General features: G+C 39.6%; 1 protein-coding gene across 2 annotated transcripts in view; it reads right to left on the bottom strand.

Annotated features, from left to right (window-relative positions):
- The window catches only part of tgfbr3 (transforming growth factor, beta receptor III), a 146,106-nt gene extending 123,484 nt beyond the window's left edge, over window positions 1–22,622 (bottom strand). For both annotated transcript variants that reach the window (XM_066663695.1, XM_066663696.1), the window contains exons 1-2: window positions 22,467–22,622; window positions 6,671–6,846 (exon numbers count right to left, since the gene is read on the bottom strand). In XM_066663695.1, coding sequence (XP_066519792.1) covers window positions 6,671–6,734 — 64 coding nt within the window. In that variant the 5' untranslated portion in view covers window positions 6,735–6,846; window positions 22,467–22,622. The remainder of the gene's footprint in view (window positions 1–6,670; window positions 6,847–22,466) is intronic.
- Between the last annotated feature and the right edge of the window lie 3,252 nt (window positions 22,623–25,874).

The following is a 25,874-nucleotide window of genomic DNA, read 5'->3' as shown; positions in this document are numbered from 1 at the left end:
ACAAATTTAAACATTACACAATCACCACTCTCCAGACAGATCAGAGGAATGAGGTGATGCTTTGTACAGGTTCCAGGAGCGAAAAAGAAAAGGGAGAGAAGCAGTAAGACAGGAAGAAAGATGACTAGAGAGGGGAGGGAGAGAACTAGCTTTACACCTTTCAAACTCACTTTAACGTCTTGGCTAATGTGTGGAGGTCGTAATGACCCAACATTAAGCTCCATTTTAGTCTGATTTTCTTATGAAATTGTCATTAGTGATTATAAGCAAGATTGTACAGACTGTGGCATTAATGAAAAACAAAGATTCTGCCTAAAGAACATTTAAAACATCTGTAAACACTGTGCCCTCTTGGCTTGCTCTAACATTCCCAATCCCCATGTAATAAACAACAAGGCCCAAGACTGCTGCCAGTGAAAACACTGTTCATCAGCAGCTAAATATACTGTTGCTGTCAGAAACAAAATCCTGTATCTCTCTTTTGGATGGACTTATTGTTATTATTATTTTTTTTCTTTGCTTACAATGAACTCATCTTGTTATGTATTCAATGTGAAACAGATCAACAGAAACTGTTTAAAATGAAAGGAATTGTGCAAATTCAAACATTGTTAAAATGTCTATTACAAGTTAAATTAACAAAAACTATTTTTTTAACTATTTACTTCAAAATCACTGTGATTCTTCACTGACCTGTAATACAGAGAACAGGGCTTCCATCATTGCTACTCTGGGCTCAGCACTGCAGAAAGGGCACTATGTAACTTTTGGTGGAGGGGTAGGAAGTCAGCCCTTTCCTCCCTCGCCCATCCCCATTGATTTCAGTACAGTGCCATAAAATGAATTATATGAATTGCAGTCTGCAAATATAGGGCCAGCGCAGGAGACAAAATACCAAATCTTTTCCCTCTCCTGAAAAGTGCCAGTTTTGCACAGACAATCTTATTTTTTCTGATGGCTAGAACATTCAGTGAGCCTTCCAAGATTGCTAAAGCAATCTCCTTATTAATAACCTTAATTTCCGAAGATATGTTAGATGAGCATTTGTCTATAAATCTTTAGACATATGGTGTAAATGGATTAAGGTTTAACATTTAAATGTGATTGCTTTTCCATGGTGAAGAGGATGCTGTAGGTTTCATTTGAACCTACAGATCCTTGGTGATGGTCGTACAGAGGGAGGGTCTTGCAGTAAACAAATTAAACCACTTTCAAATACATTTGGGGGAAATCCAACAGTAAAAACTGTGAGACACTATGGTATACAAATGAGATTGATCTGGGACACAGAGGCAAATATAGATCTTTCATCAAATAAATATCACTACCTTCTGGCACACTTTAGATATATATCTTTTTAACCACACTATATCTAAAAAGGGGAAAAAAAAAAAAAACAGACGGACCTCAGTTCCTGCAGCAGTCCATGTGGATTGAATCACGGGCCAAAATGTTGATGCAGCAGATTAGATAATGTCCTAGTTTCGGATTTCCAAAAACAAATGATATCTGGACGTTTCTCGGGGAGGCCGCACTCGTCCAAAACAAAAACAGAACTCCAGCACCAGGGGACAAGTTCGTATTGAGCTTTTGAATCATCCGCTACGTCTGACCTTCATAAATCCACTTTAGGCTCGGACTCATCAGAACCAACAAGCTCAATGAGACTAGACGGTTCTGTCAACAAACACGTTTTAAATAAGCAGGGTTTTTTATGTTAACTCTCAGAAGTTGCATTTTCATCAGCAATAGCACAAGTAATATATTATTTCTCACTTGTAGCTCCCTGATGCAAGACATTCTGCTGAAACAATGGAATTTAAACTTTCTGTTTAAACATCATTTGCATGTCAGAAGTAGACAATGATTTTTTTTTTTGCTCTTCAATATTTATAATATAATTATATATACACAAATATAACAATACTTCATTATTAGAGCTGAACAAAACGTATAGGGATGGTTTCCCAGACAGGGATTAAGTCTAGATGTAATTTTTTTCCTTGGCTGGAGGATTATAGTCCAGGACTAAGCTTAATCCCTTTCTAGGAAACCACCCCATAGGGTTTAACCTGATAATCAGTTTTAAATCTGATAACACGTTGAGTAGGGTGTATCAATGCATAAAAATGATACCTCAGTACAAAATGTATACATTCTGTGTATTGTGTAGCACTGATATCCCATGCTTTTGCATTGTTTGAACACCAAATATACCAACATTCATCAGTTCAAACCAGTATATCCATGTCACGCACCACTCGTCTCCTGCCTCCCAGCTTGTATAATAATATATAATACATTTTCATTCAGACAAACTTCAAATCATTAGAATATTATGTCAAGGAAATTGACTGTTTACTGTCATACCAAGTTATGGGTTTAATGTCGCATCACTATTGTTCAGCTAAAAAAAAAAAAGAGAGAGAGAGAGCTTGAAGTGTTTACAATGCAAACTCGCAGTTTAGACTTCAGTTAAACTATGAAAATCGCTGCAACAGCGATGCGCTGACACAGATGAATGAGTTTCCTGTAGATTGGAAACTATGGGGAATGCAACAATGCTGGCATGAACTCTTCAGAGGAAGAGGTAGGTGGAGAGGCTCCTATGTAAGCTCATTGTCTTAAAGAGCAGGTCACGGCAGGAGACACAGCATAGCTCTGCTAAGCTCAAGCGGCCTTCACACTGAGGGCCATTGTCCTCCGGATCATCACTAACAGGAATGGACCCTCAGCTCCACTAAGAATGGTGTTTACCACCTATTAATCTTCCAGAATCCACAATGTTCCACAACCCCAGGACGCTGGAGCTGTGTGCCATCGTGCTGCCCATTATAGAATATACCATACACAAAATAATGGACATTAAAAGATGTGCTATAAGTGTTCTCAGGCATGTTTTAAGAATTGAAGTTAAGATACAGTATACGCATCAACAATAGTAATCAAAAAGGAATCTATATATAGACTGAAAATGGCATTCAGAGGTTGCATGAAGAAAGAATATTGTACAGGGAGTGAGCCCTAAATAATCCACTAAAATAGAGCGCTCAGGAGGGAATGTGAAAAGAAAGAATACGAAAAAAAAAAAATCTCAGACAAATCCCCAAACTGTCTGGACCACAATGCTCCCATCCAACAGCCAGGACTTGACAACAACCATAATTCCAGTTTATTTACTTGTTTTTATGCTTCTTGTTTTCCCTCTCTTCCTCTATTGGTGTTTGTCTGTGTGTCATGCCAGAGCAGAATGAATCCTCTCAACACACAACTGATCAGATCACATGTTTAGATAGGGCCTATTTATCTGGCAATAGATATCATCATTCAACATGGCCAAGGACAGCCCATTTTGGCAGGAAAAGGGTATTTGATTGACATGCAAATATGAGCCCAAACTGTAAGTCACACAGCTCCAGGGACCTGGAGGTTGTGGGTTTGAGTCCCACTCTAGGTGACTGTCTGTGAGGAGTTTGGTGTGTTCTCCCTGTGTCCGCGTGGGATTCCTCCGGGTGCTCTGGTGTCCTCCCACAGTGTGAAAACACACATTGGTAGGTGGATTGGCAACTCAAAAAGTGTCCGTAGGTGTGACTGACTCTGACTATGTGTGTGTGTGTGTGTGTGTTGCCCTGTGAAGGACTTGCGCCCCCTCCTGGGTGTGTTCCTGCCTTGCGCCCAATGATTCCACGTAGGCTCTGGACCCACCATGACCCTGAACTGGATAAGTGCTTACAGATAATGAATGAATGAATGATCATATGACTTTTATGTCAATTATTTTCAATCCAGTGCAGATATCTTACTCTAAAAAGCTCTGTTGTCACAGTGTAAATACCAGAACAGAACCCTAACCTGAACCCTAAATCTAGCTACTTATAACACTGATAAATTGGAGCATCTGTAGTCTAGGTAGCCAGTTAGATTGTAACAGTTAAGATAACTTCGGCCTGTGTAGAATACAGCCCATATAACTCAGGGAACGAAATGTCAGACTGAGACAAGAAACAAAGTCCAAATGCTTTCAGCTTTTATTTCTAGTCATAAACTCTCTTTGAATAAGAAACATATGAAACAGATATAAATAGACAAGCAAAGCTTTTTAAAACTGTAAAATCACTGTTCAAAACTGACAAAATTGCATAAAACAAAAAAAAAAAGTCCTCAACTTGTTTCAAATAAGAATTCCCAGAACTCCAACACAACAAACTGGAGCTATTTTTACTAACAAGGCAACTGTTCTTTTTATATTGATAGGCTGGACTTTCTTCAGTATATCCATCATGTTGAGCATAACAGGCATATCCCATCCATATTTCAATCAGTGAGCTGTCTCCTCCCCTGATAATGTCTTTGACTAGATGAGGCAGGCTCTGTAGGACTGGGTTACTGTTGTGTTTTGGGTTGAGATATTGAGCCTGTCAGCACTTTCTTAATACAGAACCCCACAGCCTCTGTCTCTGAGCATGCTGGGAGGGAGCGGGGAAATTCCGAGCACTGGGGGCGATCCGTGATTGCCTTACATAACAGGCAGCTTGCTCTAACAAGAGATTCAGAAACAAAGGTGGCTTATCTGGAATACAACCCTACACACTCTCACAAACCCCAAAACACTGACACACACAGCACGTCTCATGTATTACAGCACTAATTATGAACTGCCTAAAACAAGGCCAAAGTGGGAGCACACTTTGCTACACCAACAGAGGTCATGAATGTGTATTAATAGAGTTGTTGTTGATATGACAGTATTCGCTGCTGTTGAAAGTTCTTGCTTGTTCTGTTTGTTGCCATTTAAAAACACTTAAGGACACATCAGTTTAACACAGTTTCTTCTTTACCTCAAATGCATTTAATCATTCATTCATTCATTCATTTATTGTCTGTAACCGCTTATCCAATTCAGGGTTGAGGTGGGTCCGGAGCCTACCCGGAATCACTGGGTGCAAAGCAGGAACACAACCTGGAGGGGGCGCCTGTCCTTCACAGGGCAACACACACTTACACATTCACTCACACACTAACAAAGATGGACACTTTTGAGTCGCTAATCCACCTACCAACATATGCTGTTTTGGACCATGGGAGGAAACTGGAACACCCGGAGGAAACCCATGTGGACACAGGGAGAACACACCAAACTCCTTGCATTTAATCAGCCGAGACAAATTTTATTTAAAAGTTTCTTCTGTAATTTGTGGTTTCAGATCATTTAGGTTGGTATACAGTTGTATGTACTGAGATACACATAAGCTTCAACATGGCTGCTACCACCGTTTTTGCTATGTGATGTAATTGGACTCTTGTTTTGTCCACAGTATCTGCAGATACTTAAAAGTAATCATTTCACCTTACAGTAACAGCTTCAAAATAAATGTGATGCCCCTGTAGCCTGTAGCCCCTGTCGTTGCTACTTTCCAGTCCTACAGAGTCTACACCTGTAGACTAGAGATATGCTTGTAATGCTCAACATGATGGATATAACAGATATACTGCTGTTGTCACTCCAGGCTTAGCACTGCAGAAAATGCACTATATCTAACTTTTGGAGGAGGGTAAACCTCCCCTGCTCCCTCCACCCTCTCCCATAATTTCAGGACAGTGCTGTAAAAGTGAATTACACTCTGTAACTCTAGGGGGAGCCCAAGAGCAAAAATACATAATCTTACCTAGTGTTCCTTTAAGGTTAGGGTTCTTAACTAGTCTCACATTTCTAGACACTCTAGGGCAAGTCTGATATCTCTCGCCACTTAAGCCATCTACTGTTGCAGGAAAAGACATATGACTGACATGCAAAAGGAGCAATGACAAGTCTGCTATTTTAGCAAGACATGTAGAAGGAGGCAATCTCCGATTCACGTCGGACCAGCAGCTGAGACAGTACAAAACAACAGATGGAAGTGCATATATACAAATGTACAGAGAACCAGTCTGAATGCTTTGACAGATAAGTAGAGCTAAATTTTATGCAAATGCAATAGGTCTTATCCAATCAGAAAATAGCTGGTGTTTGAGTGACATATCCACAGTGCAATGTGTGAAATAATTTCAATTGGTGTGACGTAATTTCATTTGGATTATGCAGGGAATGTCAGCCCGCCAAAGTGAGAAGCACCATGCTTATATATATACCAAGCATGGTGCTTATAGGAATATGGCTGCTGACGCCACTGTCTGGAGGAGTGTTGGAGGATTGTGTTGGCTCTAAGCTTCCATTATTTGTCACCCACATTGACATCACTGTATTCTGGCTTGGCTGATAAATCAAATTTATAATTTATAATTTATACCCTAATAATAAGGGTAAGGAATGGCATTAATTAGATTTTTCACTAAAGTATTTCTTTAAGCAGAAAGTCTGGCACTATTAGCCCCTCATTTTTCAATACAGCCCTTGTCTGCAAGCTCTGGAAGAGTGAGCACCTGTACTCTCATCTTTATGAGCCACGGGACAGCAGTGAGCCGTCTGAGCTGCTCATAATAAATTATCAATCACATCCATCATCTCCGCAAAGAAAATATCACAAATGATAAAGAGGCTTTGTGCCATGTCACGGCATGTCCGTTCACTGCTTCATTATTATTACTGTGGAGAAAGAGACGGAGAGAGGGAGAAAGTGAGAGGGAGGGATGAGGGGGGAGATGAGAAAAAGATGAGGAAAACAGCTCCTACCTGCAGAGGCCACGCTGTAAAGAGTGAATAGTAGAAAAACAAGGGGACGTCTGTGTGCCATCATCCGGAGCAACTGGGCACCACTCTCCTCAAAATGTGTTAGGCTTCCTCTTCACACAGTCCACACATACACACACACACAAACAGACAAACACACACACACTCAGCTCTGTATCCTGTAAAAGAGAGAGAAGGAGGGGTGAGTGAGTTTAGAGTCAGAGTCCAATTAGCAAAGTAATGGGGTCTCACTGTCACGTTTTCAACTGCCTTATGAGATAAGAGAGAGGAGGTGGAGCTGGAGAGGTGTGTCAAACTCATTTAGGCCTTGTGAGGTTTGCAAGCGGACAGACAGACCGACAGATGGACAAACAGATAGATTACCAATGTATAATTCAGTTTACATTAACTTATATACAATTCTACTTTATATTAAGTGCATTCAATTACACATTAGTAACTCATAACTGGGTATTTACTGCTGATGTATCCACTCTTTCAGATAGAGTGCCAGAGTAGTGCTTCTGTAAATGTACATACGACCCGACTTCAGGTTTTATTCATTTATTGGAGGGGGTGCCAGTCCTTCACAGGGCAACACACACTCACACATTCACTCACACACTCACACCTATCAGCACTTTTGAGTAGTTTTACTCATATAATTACATTGTGACTATCAAGATATACTCATGTAATTACATGTAAGAACTGAAAAAATTACAAATGTGTATTTACAGAAACTGCACCATGTCAGCAGTAGTTACTTGTTTCTTAATATGTAATAAAACAGTTATTAAAGACACTTAATACAACAGTTTGCAAATCTCATAGACCCATATTTTGAAAGTGAGTTCATGACCATTATTAACTCATTTGCAAACTTGACTGGAGCAACACATCCTTCACCTCATTCAAAAAATTGGTCAATATATTATTAGCATTTTTATGCAGTATAAAAGGACAAAAGGGCAGCAAAAACATCTGGACAAAACGTCCAATTCTGAGCATCCGAGAAGCTCAAGAATGACGACATTGACAAAGACACATATGGAGGGGAACGGACAAAAGCAGAGTGTTCCTTAAACTCAGCTGAAGATGATGAGTGGGTGAAGCACCTAAGGGGAGATGGCTAAGAGGATTAACAGCCGGCTGGAGTTAAATCACCATGACCACAACTGACCCCAAGAAGCAGGACAGGGGACTCACGCTTGCTCAAGCCTCTAGATTAAGAAGGTGGCTGTTTTTTTATATTTTTTCAAAAGAAATACTTATTGAGTTGCCAGTTTAGCAGCTAACACTGCCCTGCATCTACAGAGTCATAAACAGTTATAGGTATATGACTCTGGTCATATAACAGGTATAGGTGACAGGTGTAAAATAACTGTCGTCCAACTGTTCTTGACCTTCACTCAGGACAGGGTGTGTACAATATTAAAAAAAAAAGCTATAGACTGCAGTCACATGACATATACTCGAGACTGACTTGAGTTCCACACGCTATAGACATAATTGAACATACAATTAAATACTAATCACTTAGACTTGGAGTCAGGGCTGGATTCAGTTGAAAATTTGGGGAAGCATCATGTTGCAAATACGACTCTAAGGACTCTACACTGTCACCTACTGCTCTTATGAAATGGGATGTGGTTTTTCTAAAAAAAAAGAAAAAAACTTTGTTGATATTCATGTCACATTAGAAGGGTAACATTATAAAATGATTAATAACTTAATAATAATTTAATGTATTTCTATATTTTACCATTTCAAGCCATTTCAAAGGCTGATTTACTTTTACCATTGGTTTGCTGAAGAACCCTTTAGTACTCAGGACTGGCTTCTCATGACTCAGTGACTCAATGCTTAACTCATTTGCAACTCACCGATTTGCTCCCACATCTTTTACCTGCAACAAAGTATGGTACCATTATGTTTCATATCTAAATGCACTGAAAATTATGAAAGAAGGGTTTTTGATAGAATGGCTTATGTGAAAAATGTATTTATTAAAAGCTAGACTTCAAATCTAAGGTTGTTAGTGTAATGTTTTGGTGCAACTAGAGTTAGAGAAAATGACTATGAGGAAAACTTACTCATAATCAAACACAGTCATAAAACATACTCACAATTATAAAATGGCACAGTGGAAGGCACAGAGTAACAGATCATCCACATTACACTTCACACACTTCTACCTGACACACCACTCATATAACGGACAGCTACTGAGTCATCCAACCGGAGCTTGTCAAACAAATCCTCCATGGCATTCAAAATATTTACGTCTGCTCAAAAGCCTCGGGAATGTGACGTCAATCCGTCCCCAGACAAGATTCGCTCGCTCGGCCGCTCCGCGCTGCCAGACCCAAATGGGTTTTTCAAAGGCCTGACGGAGATCCAACAGGACTATCATAACCAAATACAGTCTCTGAAGAACACAGGCCAGAGTCAAAAGCTTAGCCAGTCGCTTTATAACCCAAATATCTTTCAAATTGATGGTCTTCTATAATGAGTTGGTACTGTCTGATGGTTAACCGTAATAAATTCACGTAAAGGCTTGTGTTTCAAGAGGTTTATATGTCTCAGAGCTCCTGTAGGATTGAGCCAAAGTAGTTGAAGTCCAGTCAGTAAGCTTCAGAGCTGTGAATACAGATATCCATCCTATTCTTTCAATAACTGATGCAGATAATTTCTTACAAATGCAGAGGATTCACATAATAAACAATCATGCACAGCTGTAATAGGGAGAAAAGAGCCTGTGTCATTGCTAGTCTGCGCTCAGCACTGCAGAAAGTGCACTATGTAACTTTTGGAGGAGGGCCGGAAACCATGCACCCTTGATTTCTGGACAGTGCTATAAAAGTGAATTGCACTGTGCATCTGTAGGAGAGCCCAGGAACCAAAAGACCAAATCTTACCTAACATTTCTTTAAGAAAATAAGCAAATAATAGCAAAGCATTTTTTATTTATTAAAATTGCTGCTAAGATTTGGCAACAGCAAAACAAACTACTTTTTAATGAACTGCTTTTCCAGTAGGTGCAAGCCAAACAGTGTCTATGACCAACAAACCTCACTAGACATCGGTAAATATCATAAAGGCTTAGCATTCAGACTAACATTTGCTGATCTTCCTCTGGTCATTGTTCGAATCAGAAGCCTGCAGCACAACACGGTCTTACCTCAGACTGGATGATGCAGTATTCTAAAACACAGTGGTTAACCATTAATCTACACATATGATAGAATTTACATGGTGTGAAGTCTTTTTTTTTCGTGTGCCTGTGTACAGAATGTTGATGTGATTGGCACTTGCAGATAATAATAAACATTATGCATGCTCATAAACTATGCATAATTATTCATATTTTATTAAGAAGCACTGCAAACATAATAGGTCCAGTTCTAATGCCGATGAGTCAATCCATGCACATCAGTACTGCACAGAACAATATGGCTATGGCCATATGGGTGTTATTAAGCATTCCTCCTTATGTGGAGCAGTAAATTTCAATATTTTCATATTCATATTATGCAGAGGCAGTGCTAAGCACAGACACCTATATGTAAAGTAGCTCTGAATGAACAATGTCAACATATGCTTCATATATTCAAAACTTTCTTCAATTGGCTGTGATAAGACCTCTTTCCCAGAAAAGAATACATTAGCCAATCAAATGAGTGCAAAGGGTGTGACAGGAAATGAAGGCGATGACATAAACAGGAACCTTCTCGGTGTCCCGCCTACAACATCCACTTGGTCTTGTTTAACATTGTGTTTAAACAACCTCATTGTCTGACTTTCAGCAACTGTACACAAAGCAAATTTCTCTCAGGTCAGAAAAGAAAAAAAATCTGTCATTGTAATGTTACACATATATATAGAGACTTGAAAAGAGTGATGAATCACAGCTTTGTTCCTTTTCACAATGTGACAGATACAAATAATGCAAACAGGTTATTACTAAACACATACTGATTCTCACATGAGAGACAATATAAGAGAATAAGTCATAAATAACCTCTTTATGTTTATGTCCGTATCATTCCACCAGGTAGAATCAGTGGTTACTTCTGTGTTTTTATTCACTTTTTGGGGGGTCATTACATATAGCAGTACTGTGCAACTGTGGTTTGAAATAAGAATAATAATACTGCAAAAACATGATTGAATAACCTTAGCCATACACCCAAAAACAACAACCATCCAACAACAATTCCTGAAATGTGTCATCTGTTTCTGGCATCAAATCACAGGGGAGTGAAAAAAACAGTACTGCTCTTACCCAGATGCCTGGAAATTGGGACACGACAGGTTTCCACTACCAGTAAGTGGCAGTAAAGTCAGTGCATGTCGCTAATGCGTTTAACAGCATCCAGCGTAAAGCAGTGTAGAGTGAGAGTGAATGAGAAAAGGAAATGGCATCACAGAGGCTCCTACCAACACAAAAAGTGAAAACAAAGCTGTTTTAGACATCAGTGGTCACCCACAGTCATTATAACTGACCCATGCATGTACAACCAAGAAGCACGCTAGATGGCCAAAAGATTGCAGACACCTGCTCGTTTAACATTTCTTCTGAAATGAAGGGTAATAATAGTGAGTTTTTCCACTGCTTTCTGAAATAAGAGCCACTAATTTACACTGGATGTCGGAACATTGATCTGAGAAATCAGTGAGGTTTAATCGCCAGTTTGTTTTATCTCTCTCTCTCTCTCTCTCTCTCTCTCTCTCTCTCTCTCCATCCACTTTCTTTCTTTTCTCACTTTTTCTCTCTGCCTCACACTTTCATGTCCTTACTCATTCACTCTTCATTTCTTCATTCCCTATTTTTTAAGCTTTCATTCTCTCATTCTCCTATCTTCCTCCATCCTTCTTTCGTATTCACTCTCATTCACTTCCCAGAACCTCACTCATACTTCCATACTTCCTCAACCCCTCCTCTCTCTGTCTCTGCAAGGTGGGGAAGCTTAGGTGCTCTCTCTCGTGCTCTCTCTCTCTCTCTCTCTCACTCTCTCTCTCTCTCTCTCTCTCGCTCTCTCTCTCTGTCTCTGTCTCTGTCTCTCTTTCTGTGTCAATAAACAGCTGTTGAACAAAGAACTATTCACAGGCCGAGGCAGCTGCTGAAGAGGGAAGTGGTTTTGGAGAATCTCAACAAATACCACACCTCCAGCACCTCCAGCACCGGGGCCAGGGTCAGTGCCCTGGGCTTTGAATTGTGCCCCAAAAACACTCATGTGCAGCCCCACACTCTCGCACACACCGCTCACATGCAGAGAGCAAGGGGAGTGGAGTCATTTCATCCTCTTCACGGGGTGTTAGTGATCAAAGACAGGAGAGAGTGTAACACTGCTGATCCACAATCAGAGGAAACCAGAGTCCATTCAGGAGCTGCAGGGCATCAGTGCCTATTGTCACTGTGAAAATACATATTAAAATATTACATTCCTACATGTTTAAATATACATAACTGTAACTAATCTGAATGGCCAGACACACTTACCATAAAGTTAGAGCCCTACCACTAACCCTTTGTTTAATGGAGGGGAAAAAAGCCATAACACCATCAAATGTTTTCAGGGTGGTGGTCTCATCACATTAGTTACAAAATCACGGTGATGGCATGGTTTGTCCTTTAGACTTTAAATCTAACAACAATTGTATCAATTTACAATTTCCAACAGTAGCATTATATGAGTTTGATATTTTTAATCACAAAAACAATGAATGGAAAAACAACATTTTAGCTTATCTTCCTTATCCAGGCTGTACAGACAGGAATAAATTCTACATATACTACATCACACTCTTTTCATCATATGAATGATGTTTTTCCATGATATGAGCCCTTTAAATCCAAGTGCTGACAGCCCATGCATCATGCACACTACAGCTGTAATAAAACTGTAAGGAAATCAGAAACTACTGCTGCGTGCTTTTAGGGGGAAAAAAACCTGTCTGTTCAAGTTATTACTACTTCCAAACTTTAGACCTGTAGATGACTTGTGCTACAAGCTTCCTATGCTAACTGTGATTCAGTCTAGTGATTCTCTCAAGTCTCACGCATTTCAAAACGAATCCTACAAACGAGTCAAAGGCAGGTTACTCTGCGCTCCTACAGTTCAATTAGCGAACTATCGGCTAATCAGAACACCACCCCTCCATCGACAGAAAACTCCTCCAACACAGGCAAACCTCGCCACCAAGAGACAACCACCCCAACCCCCACTGCCCAAACACTCCAACCAGACTTCAAAGATTGAGGTTCATGGTCTACAAAGATAAAAATGCGTATCTGCTGTGAGTTGGATTGCCTTGCGTGACCCCTGCTGAACGGCTGACACTTATACTGTTTTACTCTCTCCTTCTTTCACCCAGGCATATCATAACAGAGCTACACACTTACACACTTACACACACACACACACACACACACACACACACACACACACACACACACACACACACACACATATACAGCCACAGGCTGGAAAAGTCATTAGCAAATTGAAGGCAGCAGACCTCAGACTGAACATAATAAGTAGCTGTGAGTTACTCCATGCTATTGCGGCGTAGGAGGACTGGTGACTAGCCATATGGTTTTAGCACACAACCTGGGCCTGAACCCAGCCAGCCAGTAGAGAGCGATAAACAATGTAGCCATATGCTCTGCTAGCACTCCAGCTAAACTCTAGTTAAAATGAGAGTTAATAGCAATCATTTGGTTTTAAAATATACAAAAATATATCTTATTTACATTATGTTAAAACCAGTGGAAAGGTTATGTGAATGGTTATATGATAGTATGGACATACGATTATTATTAATAATGCTTTGAAATATCTAACTGCACTGAAATCCCCACCTATCGCTAGTATTATATTAACACCGTATTTGTCCCCCTTCGCTGCATGAGCGGCCTCAACCCTCCTTCAGAGAGATTTAGACTAGATTTTGAACTATTTCTGTGATGATTTCATGGTAGTCAGCCACATAAATGGTTGTACCATATATTCTAATATATAAGTTATAAATAAAGGGTCTATATTTGCAAACTGCAATGTAAATAAAACAGTGACAAATTTATTTCAATATCTTATATATTAGATATTAGAATATACTTATAGTCCATCTGTACTACTGAGTATTACTCTGTAGCCATGTCTAGGGAGAGTGCAGTTACTTTACTATATCCTATTGTAATATTCTTATATATATGTGTGTGTGTGTACATCTACAGTGTTGTTTTCTTTTATACTGACTGCTACATTTGCTTAGGGGATCAATAAACAATCTCTCTATCTATCTATTTATCTATCTATCTAAACATTTGTGAGGTCAGATTATAATATTAGATGACTAGTTGCAGACCGTAAAAGTCAATCCATAAACCTCATCTAAACCATTGGATGGTGCTCCATCTCTCCAGGGGACATCTGCTCCACAGCATAAGATTCTGAGGCTTTATAGACTAGTTAATGCTCTGCATGGGTCTGCTTATGTGCAGCCACCCCAGAGTGTCAGAATTAGTCACTATTTCCTCATTGCAGTATGCCACATGAAGTAGTTCTGAAAGATTTACATCTTGGTTTACATAGACAGTGAGCAGTGAGAAAGATTTATTTAAAAAAAAATAAGTATCAAAACACTTCTGCCAATATGTGTGAATACTGTATGGTTATTGCAGGTATGTATGATCATTTGACCCTATTGGTGGATACAGTCAATTGATTTATTTTGGTTTAGCTATAGAAGATTCTGCACATCCAGACACTTATGTAGGAAAACAGTTAACAACAGTGTCAGTCAGTAGCCATCAGTGTCAGTTCAGAAGCCACAACAATGGCGATGGCAACGTTAAGCTGTGTTTAATCATTGTGTATTTGCCTGTTGTTGTAGACACCCCAGGAGGTCTTGCTACACAGGAGGTCTGCATTTAACTGTGTAGGCAAGTCTTTCTGGCCAATTGGTGCTGCCAATGTTTAGTCCCTGCTCATCTAGCTTGGAACCACATGAGTGCTGGGACTAAAAATGTGTCCGGTTCAACGGACCAGGTACCAGATTTGTCTAATGGAAAAGCAAAAGATCTGAGTGAAGTCATGTAGAGTCCATGCAGTGGAAAAGTACCATCAGTCCACCGTATCAAAGGTCATGCAGCATGTAGCGTATCAAGACACCAGACTCAGGTTTTAAAACAGGTTAAATTCACATTCTACTTTGAGTAAAAATAGACTACATGTCAGTTCAAGGCTGTGTGTTGACCTCCCTGATAAGTAAGAAAGCAGGTGTACTGCTGAAGCACTGGGTTTTAGTTATCGCTCTCTGTCCAATGCCACATTCAGGGCCTGCTGCCTAAGGTCAGGGCCTCTCTCCAGTGACCAAGGCTCTGTCTCACCAGACAGCACACATACGAACAACCACAACCATTTCCTGCAGTCATTTAAATCAAACACAACTTAAATAAGGACTGGGGAGCTTGTACAGTCTGTTAGATTCATATTTAAAAAGCATGCTAACTGTTTTTTTAAAGGCCACTTCCACTTTGGGAGATTTGGATGGTGAGTTCTACTCTTCCCCAAGTTGTGACACAACTGAAAGGAAGCTTATATACTTTAGTAAACTTGCATCAAACTGTGACGAGTTTCTAAGTAACCCTGCTTGGCCGCATCACATGACTGAACATCCAAACCCAGGAGTCCATAAGAGTACAATTGGCCTCAGTGTCTCTGGATGGGCAGGATGTCCCTCCCTCCCTTCCTTCCCCACTATCCCTCAGCAGTTTCTGATCAATGAGAGCATTTGTCAGTTGACATAATTGAACTGAGGATTTAGTGCTCTCCTTCAAGCATATTGAGCTGTCCTACTTAGTTAGCGTTAGCAGTACAAAAAGACGAGCTAGCTGGCTTCACATTAGGGCTGTGCCATATATCAATATTATTGCAAATGATATGATAAGTTTTTATCAATATTATGATAATAGTGACGTTCTGACTTGTTTACATAATGATATCATGCATAATATGGCATTCCTTCATTACATGGGTCATTTAGACACATCGGCAGGTATAGTGGACAACACAAACTATACGCATACAGAACCGTAAATTTGGTTTTGGATCTAAAATACTATGTAAAACAAATAAACCATAACATAAAGACTACCTCCTTGATTCTATATACTTCTATGTACTTCTATAATTACAGACTGGACTACATATGTTGCTCTGTATACTTTGTTTGCCTCCTTTCTCCTTGTTCGTCAGTGGTCAGGACCCCCACAGGACCACAGAGCAGGTATGGTTTGGGTGGTGGATCATTCTTAGTGCCGCTGTGACACTTCACCTGGTGGTGGCCTGTTACTGTGTGTTGTGTTGGTACGAGTGGATCAGACACAGTGGTGCTGCTGGAGTTTTAAGAGGTTTTTTTTGCATCCTGTGACCACTGATGAAGGAATAGAGGACAACCAAAACAAACTGTGCCACAACAGATCAGCTACTGCCTCTGATTTTACCTCTACATGGTGGACTAATGAAGAAGGTGTGTCTGACAGAGTGTGCAGTGTGTGGACACAGTGTTTAAAAACTCCAGCAGCACTGCTGTGTCTGATCCACTCATACCAGTGCAACACACACTAACACACCACCACCACTACGTCAGGTGTCACTGCAGCACTGAGAATGATCCACCGCCCAAATCATACCTGCTTTGTGGTGGTCCTGTGGGGGACCAGACCATTGAAGAACTGAATAAAATGGGGAGAAATAAAATATACAGAGCAACAAATGGACTATAGTCAGTAATAATAAAATGATCCTGTATGGTCAGTGAACAAGAATGGACAGTGAGTTTAGAAACAAGGCAGTGGCATTAATGTTTTGGTTGGCAAGTGTTTTTGATATTACGAAAAAGTGCAGAAATACAATGTGCAAAATTATAAGCAATAGCAGTCAGTAGAAAGCTCTTCAGCCAGTATTTGAACACAATTTGAAGCAAACATGTAAATAAAGTTAGCACAATGCTAATTGTTTTTAATATTAGACTCAAAGCTTCAGTGGAAGGCAAAAAAGTGAATCCCAGACAGTAAACAAGTCTGGGCTGACTGACTACATTTTAAGTTAAGAGAGAAACTATGTAAATTAGATTCTCAGCCAAAAAATAACAAGCATCATTTGGCTCAAAAGCGGAGAGCTCTAGGAGTAATTCAGCCTAAACAAAGCTAGGGTGAGTAGGCAGGGATGCAGCCGATGCTGACATGTTTATAACGGAGGATGTGCTGCTTTGGCTAAAGAGATTCTCTCTGCTCTGGCTGCGAGTGGAGCCACGTGTCGAGTAGGAACACACCAGGGACAAACAGAGTGGCCAGCTGCTCTTTAACATACACACATACAACAGCCAATGGCCACATAGAGTAACCCCACTAGTCAAGACAAGGTCACAATCTATTCTTCTCACTCAGTCTTGTTCACACACACACACATACACACACACACACATACACTAATTCACCACTCACAAATAACATCTGTACAGAAAGAGGCCATTGGGAAGAGGCAGACCACAGCACACACGCATCGCTTGCACACGCACGCACACACACACACACAATCTCTGTGTTTTACAGTCTTGGAACATCTGTGTGAGCATGTTTGTGTGTGACTATTTATGAGTCACAGCAGAATACACACTACAAACACACACAGAGCAGAATACAGACACACACATATACATGCTACAGACCCACAAACAGTGTGTGTAATACTCCATAGTACTATGTACATGACAAATTACATATATCTAAGAACATACATATATCAAAGTGCCTTGTGACCACTGATGAGACACAAACTGAGCAGCAAAAGGAGGACCAATGAGGTATGATTGTCTAACAGAGTGGAAAGTGAGTGGGCACAGTGTTTAAAAACTCTAGGACCCAGGACGTTTTGTGCCACAGCAACACGCCACATCAGATTTACTGCAGCACTGAGAGTGATCCACCCCCCAAAACATACCTGCTCTGTGATGTGGGGGTCCTGACCAGTGAAGAGCAGAATTACAGGGGGCAGACAAAGAATGCAGAGAAACAGGTGGGATACAATCTCCAACTGTAGAGCTACAAAGTGCTCCTGTATGGTCAGTGGAGCTGAGGAAATGGACAATGAATGTAGAATGTACAAGAAGGTGGCTTTATTTTCATGGCTGATCAGTTTATGTATAAATATAATTATTTTAGTAGTTCATGGTTTGTTTTGTTTTGTATGAAATATTAGAACTGTAAGACAAGGTATGTAAATTAAATGCTGGACAATGTTGTTGGTTCTGTATATAAACCATTTTTTTATTCTAGGATTGCAAAGTCCTTCTGATTTGACCCAAAAAAATGTATGAAAACACATTCACACACACACACTCAGACACAGTCATACATAAGTAAACCTTCATGCTACAACATGAACGGCATGCGAACACACTCCTAGGCGTCTCCACCTTTCTATGAATCATCAATCACTGAGGCAACAGCGCTCTACTGCTGCAGTCCTCAAACAGGGACAGACACAAGTTAATAAAAAATTCCCTAGGTGTAATCTTTCAAGCTATGACTAGTTAGCAATGTTTCTTCCATCAGCAGATCTCTCTCTCTCTCTCTCTCTCTCTCGCTCTCTCTCGCTCTCTTAGTGCGACTTACTCTCCTCTAACTCTCCCCATCTCTGTCTCCTCCTTTTGTATCTTTTTTCAATTCTCTTCCTCTATAGACATGGTTTTCCCTTCTTCACTTTCTCTTCCTCTTATCACACCCTTTATCTCTCTATCTGTTTTTCATAACTCTCTCATATCCTCTCCCCTTCTCTTGTAGCCTCTTTGCTCTCTCTCTCAAACTGGCTCAGTCTGGTGTGCTAGTCTCTCTCTCTCTCTCTCTCTCTCTCTCTCTACCACATTTTTGCATTTTTGTTCATATTTCCTTTTAAATCTCATACCATGTTGATAAATATGGGCTTTAATCATGTTGATTTACCCAATAAAGCTGTAAATATAATAAATTATATTCTTGAGAAGTATCATTCACTATATTGAAAGTCAGAACAACTGTACAACTCTTAGCGATCATACATGAAGTTTGTTCATGAATACAGATGATCACTGAAAAAAAGCTGAAGGGGGTGAATTGTAGGTGAGTCACTTCAGCATCTGTCACGCACCACTCAAAGCACAACTGGTTTGTCGCCTAGTTTCACACTGTACACGTCAACATGCCTCCACGAATGCACATCCTTCATGTACAGCAGCAGATCTTACTCACATCTGTAATCACTCACTCACAACTATAACCAATGCCTACACAACAGGGCAAACATGTAGTGCTTGTTAATCATGTTCACAAAGTTTACCTTTGCCATACTGATATTGCAGACATTTCCAATATGACGACGAACTGCTGATCAATCTCAATTCCATGAATCAAGTAATTTTGGTCAAATTTCAATATTAAAGACTATGCGAGTTAACGTTATGGAACCAGCTTCATTATCTTGCTGTAATCTTCCTGCAGAGGAGTTACAGAACAGGGTAAAGTGTATCAGCATGAAGTTCTGGAGCTGTTGTGTCTTCAGTCAATGTATAAAAAAAGTTCCATGCTGCTTTTATTGTTAGATGCAGTGTGATAAAACACGACTGGTGTGTGATTTATGTTTCTATTCATGTGTTTCCTGAACATATCAAGTCATAATTATAATATATATATGTGCAGTTAGTAACAAATGTTTAAAAAGTCAAACTTATTTGAAAGAACATGCAAATTATGATATCTAAATCAGGTTCATGCATTAGCCTAATCAAGGATAATGAGATGTCTGAACTTATCAAGTCCAAAGGAAGGAAACAAGAAACATGCAGCTGGCTAAAGATTACTATACTTTAGAAAACCCATCAGATGGCTGCTTTGTATTTTATACAAACAAAAGCAAATCATTTTTTCAAACCTTAACTTGCCCCATTACTGATTTAACGTGTTTTTAAAAACGCTGCTATGTAAATCATTATTGTGATATCTTGTAACGTACTTGCAACACTGCCTTTTTGTTCATGTGATGTAGCCCTATAGTTACTGTGTAATTATGGTAAGTCTTAAGATAAACAACTGAATAATATGTCTGCATTTTCAGGGGTTAATGGCCTGCTGAACTTATACTGATTTAAATCTTATCCACACAACACAAGCAATGGCTTCATGGCCATAGAAGACTAATCACTTTCATGCACGTAATCATATCAAAACCTGTTAATCCGAGAGTGATGCTAAGCTACAGATATCATGCTTTGTAATCCTACAAGAAGCATTAACCAGTCTGATTAGGATCCAACAGATCCCTCTGAGAAGCCCCAGTCATGCATAAACATTTGGAGGGAGTTGAGCCCACGTTTCAGCACCATAAACGTACAACTAAAAGCATATAATAAGTGCTAAATTGTGGGACTAAACAGTGATGTGTTATTTTTATGGGCTTCAGGGGAACTATTAAACTATTAAAGCAAATGTAAGATTTTAAGCGTGGCAGCCACTTTGTCTTTAAGAGTATCTACTGGTGTGCAGGTGTCTCTGCACAGAAACGTGTGCTGGAAGCAGGAATGAAAACCTTACATTATGATACATTTCCTTTCATTAATGTACAACTGATGAGATGAATTCATCAAAGCAAACAAGTCTTACAAACATTACAAAGCTTTATTTCAGTTCTCAGTAACCATCAACAAAATCAGTTTGGCTGTGAATATACTTCATCAAGCTCTACTTGAATAAAACCCTTAAGGTGAACCCATTTCATCTTTATCCTTCATCACAAACTAATAGGACAACCATTGGATTGGCAGCATCCCTTTAGTAGTGTGATCCCTTTATATATGATGAATCAGTCAAAGTTGATGTGAGCCTAATACCCAAGAAAACACATATAAATAAACAGAAGGAACTACAGATCTATTCATGGATAGGGTGGACTACAGAAAACAGATCCAAGTAAAAGTGAGCAAATTCTTGGGTGTTTTTATTGAATTTAAAATGTGGGAAGAGGGAATTTTGCTGCAGTAACAGTTTGTAAAGATCTTAATGCATTTAACCTCAAGGGCACTAGTGAGATCAGGTACTCAAACACTCCTTAAACTACACCCAGTGCAGGGTGGCTTTATACCCTCCTAGCTGATGGAGAGGAAAGGTGACCACAGGCTCAAAGATACAGTTCCATAGCATCTGATATGAATGCTTTTTTATGGAGCTCATCACTGTCTGAGTAATGTGTGCATTCAAACCTAGATAAACTGATATACACAAGTACTTTCTGATCTGATTTTTTAATTTTTTTTTTTGCTGCCATATCACTGCATATTTCTATGCCTTGGCTGCTCCACCGAAGACACCGATGATAAGTTGAATCATCAGTGTGAACCACCTTTTTTGTGCGGCAATATCTCACTACTGAGTGCTTCACAGCTCAGAGATGTTGAAAGCTTGCCTGAGGACAATACAATATCTTCTACAAATCATCCAGACACTGAATCTGATACGTACTCCTGCCTGGCGGTGTTAACAGAAATGCCCCTGCCTCCCTTTACTTATTTTAGCACTGTTCCATTTTAGGAAATGCCTGACGAAAAACAGCCCTGAATGATTGTGACAAATAATAAAACATGTTCATTGAAAAACCACATGCAAATCTCTGCCCCCACATTTGATGCCACATTGCACTTCAAAATGTCACAAACTCTTGCTCTCATGCAGAAAGGATGCCACCCAGACTCTTACTGTAGTGCCATTCAGAAAAGAACCTTACTGTTTCCTCAGAGCATGATATTTTGTACATTTGTTCCTTTATTTCTGTCTTTGTTTTCAACAAAGCCAACATAGACACATTATTCACTGGATTATGAAGCTCTTTATGCACTTTATCTTTATCTTTATCACTTTTAACCACAGTGAACACTTGTGTAGATTTAGGGGAAAGACACCTTTCTGAAAGTAGGTGAGCTCTTTTTGGGATATGTGTTGGGTGTAAAATGCTCAGTTATGAACTATACTTACTTTTTTCATTATTAATAGACAGTAATAATAAAGATAGATGCCCTAGAATATCCTGCCCACTGATAGCCTGCTCACATGTACTAGCTTTTCCTTTTTCTTCTTAACTATACTCAGAGCTGTCTTTACTGTGTAAAATATACACATCAAACATAATGAGAATAAGAAATGTATAGACAAAATGAAAAGATAAACAATGCCAGTGTACCAAGAACTAAAAATAAATTCTCTAGAATCAACTTGTATTGTGTTACAATTCCAGATAAGAACATTATTTTTGTGTGTTGGGATACTGACATATATGCCACTAACAATGTACACATTCCTATATCTGAGCTGCTGTATGTACGTTGTGTTGTAGGACCCTCAACTTGTCAAACCACACTTTTCTCCTTGGCATTGACACAAGTGGTGAATAATGACTTTGACTAAAAGAGCTGAGTAAGGGCTGAGAAAGGACACTGCTTTTTAGACCGTCTCAAAGTCTAAAAGAGGAGCAGAAACATGTGGAGAGAGCAGCATCATCCTTCACCATGCAGTCGCCCCCCACTTCCCACAGCAGAACTACTCCAACAACGTCAACCAAACAGACGAGCAAGCAAATGTCAACCCTATCCACACAGCGGGACACAACCACCTGTAGTATACTACACTGCAAATACGGCTCAGACAGAAGAGATGTTAGTTTAAAAGCCTGGGAGAAGTCAACGTAAGATAACAGCACTGACGTACCACGCAGTGTCCACAAGAAGAAACTTCTCTGAAGTTTGAAGGAGCAGCAGCAGAGCGGGAACGAAGATCAAAAGCTCAACGTTTCCTTTCGAGCGCGTTCAAACGTACACACGCCACACGGTGTCGGTTCAGTAGAGTCCTCAGCCAAGAGACGCTCTGCCCCAAAACACACAGATGATAAAGTGTAAAATACGTCCCAAAAAGTTTTAAATAGCTGAGCTCCTCTGGCTGAGCGCTGCATGAGGAGGAGGGGCGTCTAGACTCCACCTACAACCCTCCACTCTCTGGAGGAGAATCACTGATACCCCGTATACTAAATACACAGCACACTCCACAAACACAGCATACCGAATATATACAGTACACCGAGTACAAATATTACACTCAGTATACACACCTTATCAGTACGCAGAGTATACTAAACACTGTATGTATGGCCTATACACTTAATACACACAGTAAACTGGATATTCACAGTGTACTCAGTACACACAATATACTCAATACACATAATATACTCAGTACACACAGCAGACTAAACACACACAGTATACTCGACACACACGGCATAACTAGTACATAGAGTATACACAATATGCACAGCAGACACAACACACACACTATATTCAGTACAAACAGAATAATCTGCACACACAGCCAACTCAATACACACAGTATATTCCATATATACCCGGATATTGCACGTTGTGGCTGTAAATTGTTTTGTTTTTGTTGTTTTTTTGTTTGTTTGTTTTGTTTGTGTGTGTTTTATTGGTTTTGCATATTTGTTTTTTAAATACCCAGATGAAATGTAGAGATATGTTTATTAAGGTGTAGCCTTAGATTTTAATAATAATTAGGTTTACTGAATTGTTTAAATTAATTAAATTAGTTTTAACTCCATGGCTTTTAAATCTATTATGATTGAAAGCTAACAAAAATTAAACGCGTCATTTAGTTCCCAGCTGAGGTCACTAAAAGAGTTATTGCTCTTACAAAACTGGGAAAGGCCACATAGTTAGATACATTCAGTGTGCAGAGCCATACTTTTGTGTTCATCCAACATTTCATTTGAAATGTGTGTGTGTGTGTGTTCGTGTATAATTTCTATTACTCTACACTGGGGAAGATCAAATTTGGGTGTGTAGAAGTACAATGAAATCACTTTTTTTAAGGTTATAGTTCCAATCTAATGTGGCATGAAATTCAATGCTGAAAACCTTGAAGATAAAACTGAAGCTGATTTATCAGTTATGATTAGATGCCTGGAGATAGCAGTGTCCCCCTTTCAGAATGGAGTCATTGCCATCTGATTAGCTTCAAGGCTTCTGCATATTGTGAGGCGTTAAACCTGACCTTGGTGTTCCACTATCAGAGAAAAAGATTTGAATCCAGCCAAACCTGCCACAAAGCAGGCCATGCCAAGGCCCATCCTTCATCAAGGACAGCACATCATTGATGAACTGAACAAGCAGCTCTAAAGCATTCATCTCATTTGAGCTGTGTCTACTGTGGAAAAGAAGCCTGTGTGTAAAAGGATGAAGAAAGTAGAGAATATAACGGAAAAAAAAGCATGGCATTGCCATTGAAAACAACATGAGACATCCATAATTGATCATTTTGTTTAGATAAGTGAGATGACAATATATCGGCTGAAGCAAAATGGAGCTCCTTCTGTCTGTCAGCAAGCAACATTTTTCTTCCATTCAGTCATAGCAGTTTTTTTTTATTCCCAAGTTGTTAACATTTGTTGTTGTTGCTGTTGGGTATATTTGTTTACCTGATTTGTTTTTATTTTGTTCATGAAGCCATCTTTCCCCTTTCCACCATGTCTCTCTTCAATGTTCTGAGAATGAAATGTGGTGCTGTGCTTGGTATGAAATGGGTAATAAATAAATAAATAAATAAATAAATAAATAAATAAATAAATAAATAAGGCACTTCACCTCCTTACGGTGTAAAATGTCAAGGTTGTGATTTGCCACTAACGAGACACGTGTACCTGTGTGAGACAGGTTGGGGGTGGGGGGGGGGCTTTGTTTTGGAGTCCCCTCGCCATCTTCCATGAGGTAAAAAAAGAAAAATATTGATGTGCTGCTTTTAAGTGTCAATGAAAAAATTTTCAAAGAGCCACCATCACACTCCTCTTCCTCATACATATGTATCTCTCCACTGAGAAAAAAAACGAACTGGAGAAATAATACCCCCAACCTAAAACCTTTGCTTAACTTTTGATTTCCTCTGTTTCTGTCCTATTTGTCATCCTATCCTGTCATCTCTTTCTAGTATCTGCTATCCCAGATAGCACTTTTTTTCTGGCCTATGTCTGGCCTACATTGCCCAGTTACATCAGACCATGTGCCACATGGATTGATGGGAGTTAGGGGGTCCGATCCTTCTTGCCAGACAAGGGCCACATACTTCTTAAATGCGTATGAATACTCTGCACTAGATTCAGGCCACATACAACAAGGAATAATGTGGTTAGCACAGGACATATATCAGCCTTTTACAACCATTATCAGACGTGATCTCATCCACACTGCCATTTCTCTACTAGGATCACATGAAAGATATTCTTTTGATTATTTACCCACATCTGAGACATTGCCTATATGTTCATTTTTAATCTGTGTGCCATACTGGCTCACAGTTGTATCTGCCAGTGTGACCACATCTCGTATTGTACTTGTAGGGATACAATACATGTAAGCCAGTGCAGGCTAGTGTTTTTTTTTTTTTTTTGCTACAAAATCAAAGATAACTTTAAAAATGTGGTGCACATTTTCTTGCCACAAACCTCTTTAGTCGTTAATTTAGTCATTTCATTAATTTAATGAAAATAACTTTTTTAATCTTGTTAAAAAGTCCATGTGGTGTTTTGTTGTTTGTTTTATTTTTCTTTGTAGAACATGTAACACAAGTGAAATAAGAAGTCAACTCCATGGCTAATCATTTCCAGTAAACCAGGGTTTCATACATCACAAACTTTTGGCTTCAGTCCTTACAAATAGCTGGGTGGGGCTTTTCAAGTATGCTGGTTACTGCAGACAAGTGTGTGAATGTATGTGTGAGTGTGTGTTGCCCTGTAATGGACTGGCACATCCTCCAGGGTGTGTTCCTGCCTTGTACCCATTGATTCTGGGTAGGTACTGGACCCACCGCCACCCTGAACTGGATAAGAAATAAAATGTAAAAATGTAAATTGGATTAACAGTGCTGAGGTTCGCAGCAGGTAGTGTCACAGTCACACAGCTTCAGGGACCTGCAGGTTGTGGGTTCGATTCCCACTCCGGGTGACTGTCTGTGAGGAGTTCTCCCCATGTCCGTTTGGGTTTCCTCAGGGTGCGCTGGTTTCCTCCCACAGTTAAAAAAAAAAACACGTTGGTAGGTGGATTGGCGACTCAA

The sequence above is a fragment of the Hoplias malabaricus genome, chromosome 3, assembly GCF_029633855.1.
Source record: "Hoplias malabaricus isolate fHopMal1 chromosome 3, fHopMal1.hap1, whole genome shotgun sequence".
Classification (NCBI taxonomy): domain Eukaryota; kingdom Metazoa; phylum Chordata; class Actinopteri; order Characiformes; family Erythrinidae; genus Hoplias; species Hoplias malabaricus.
The sequence above is the reverse complement of the archived record's forward strand: the minus strand, read 5'-3'. Positions and strand labels throughout refer to the sequence as shown.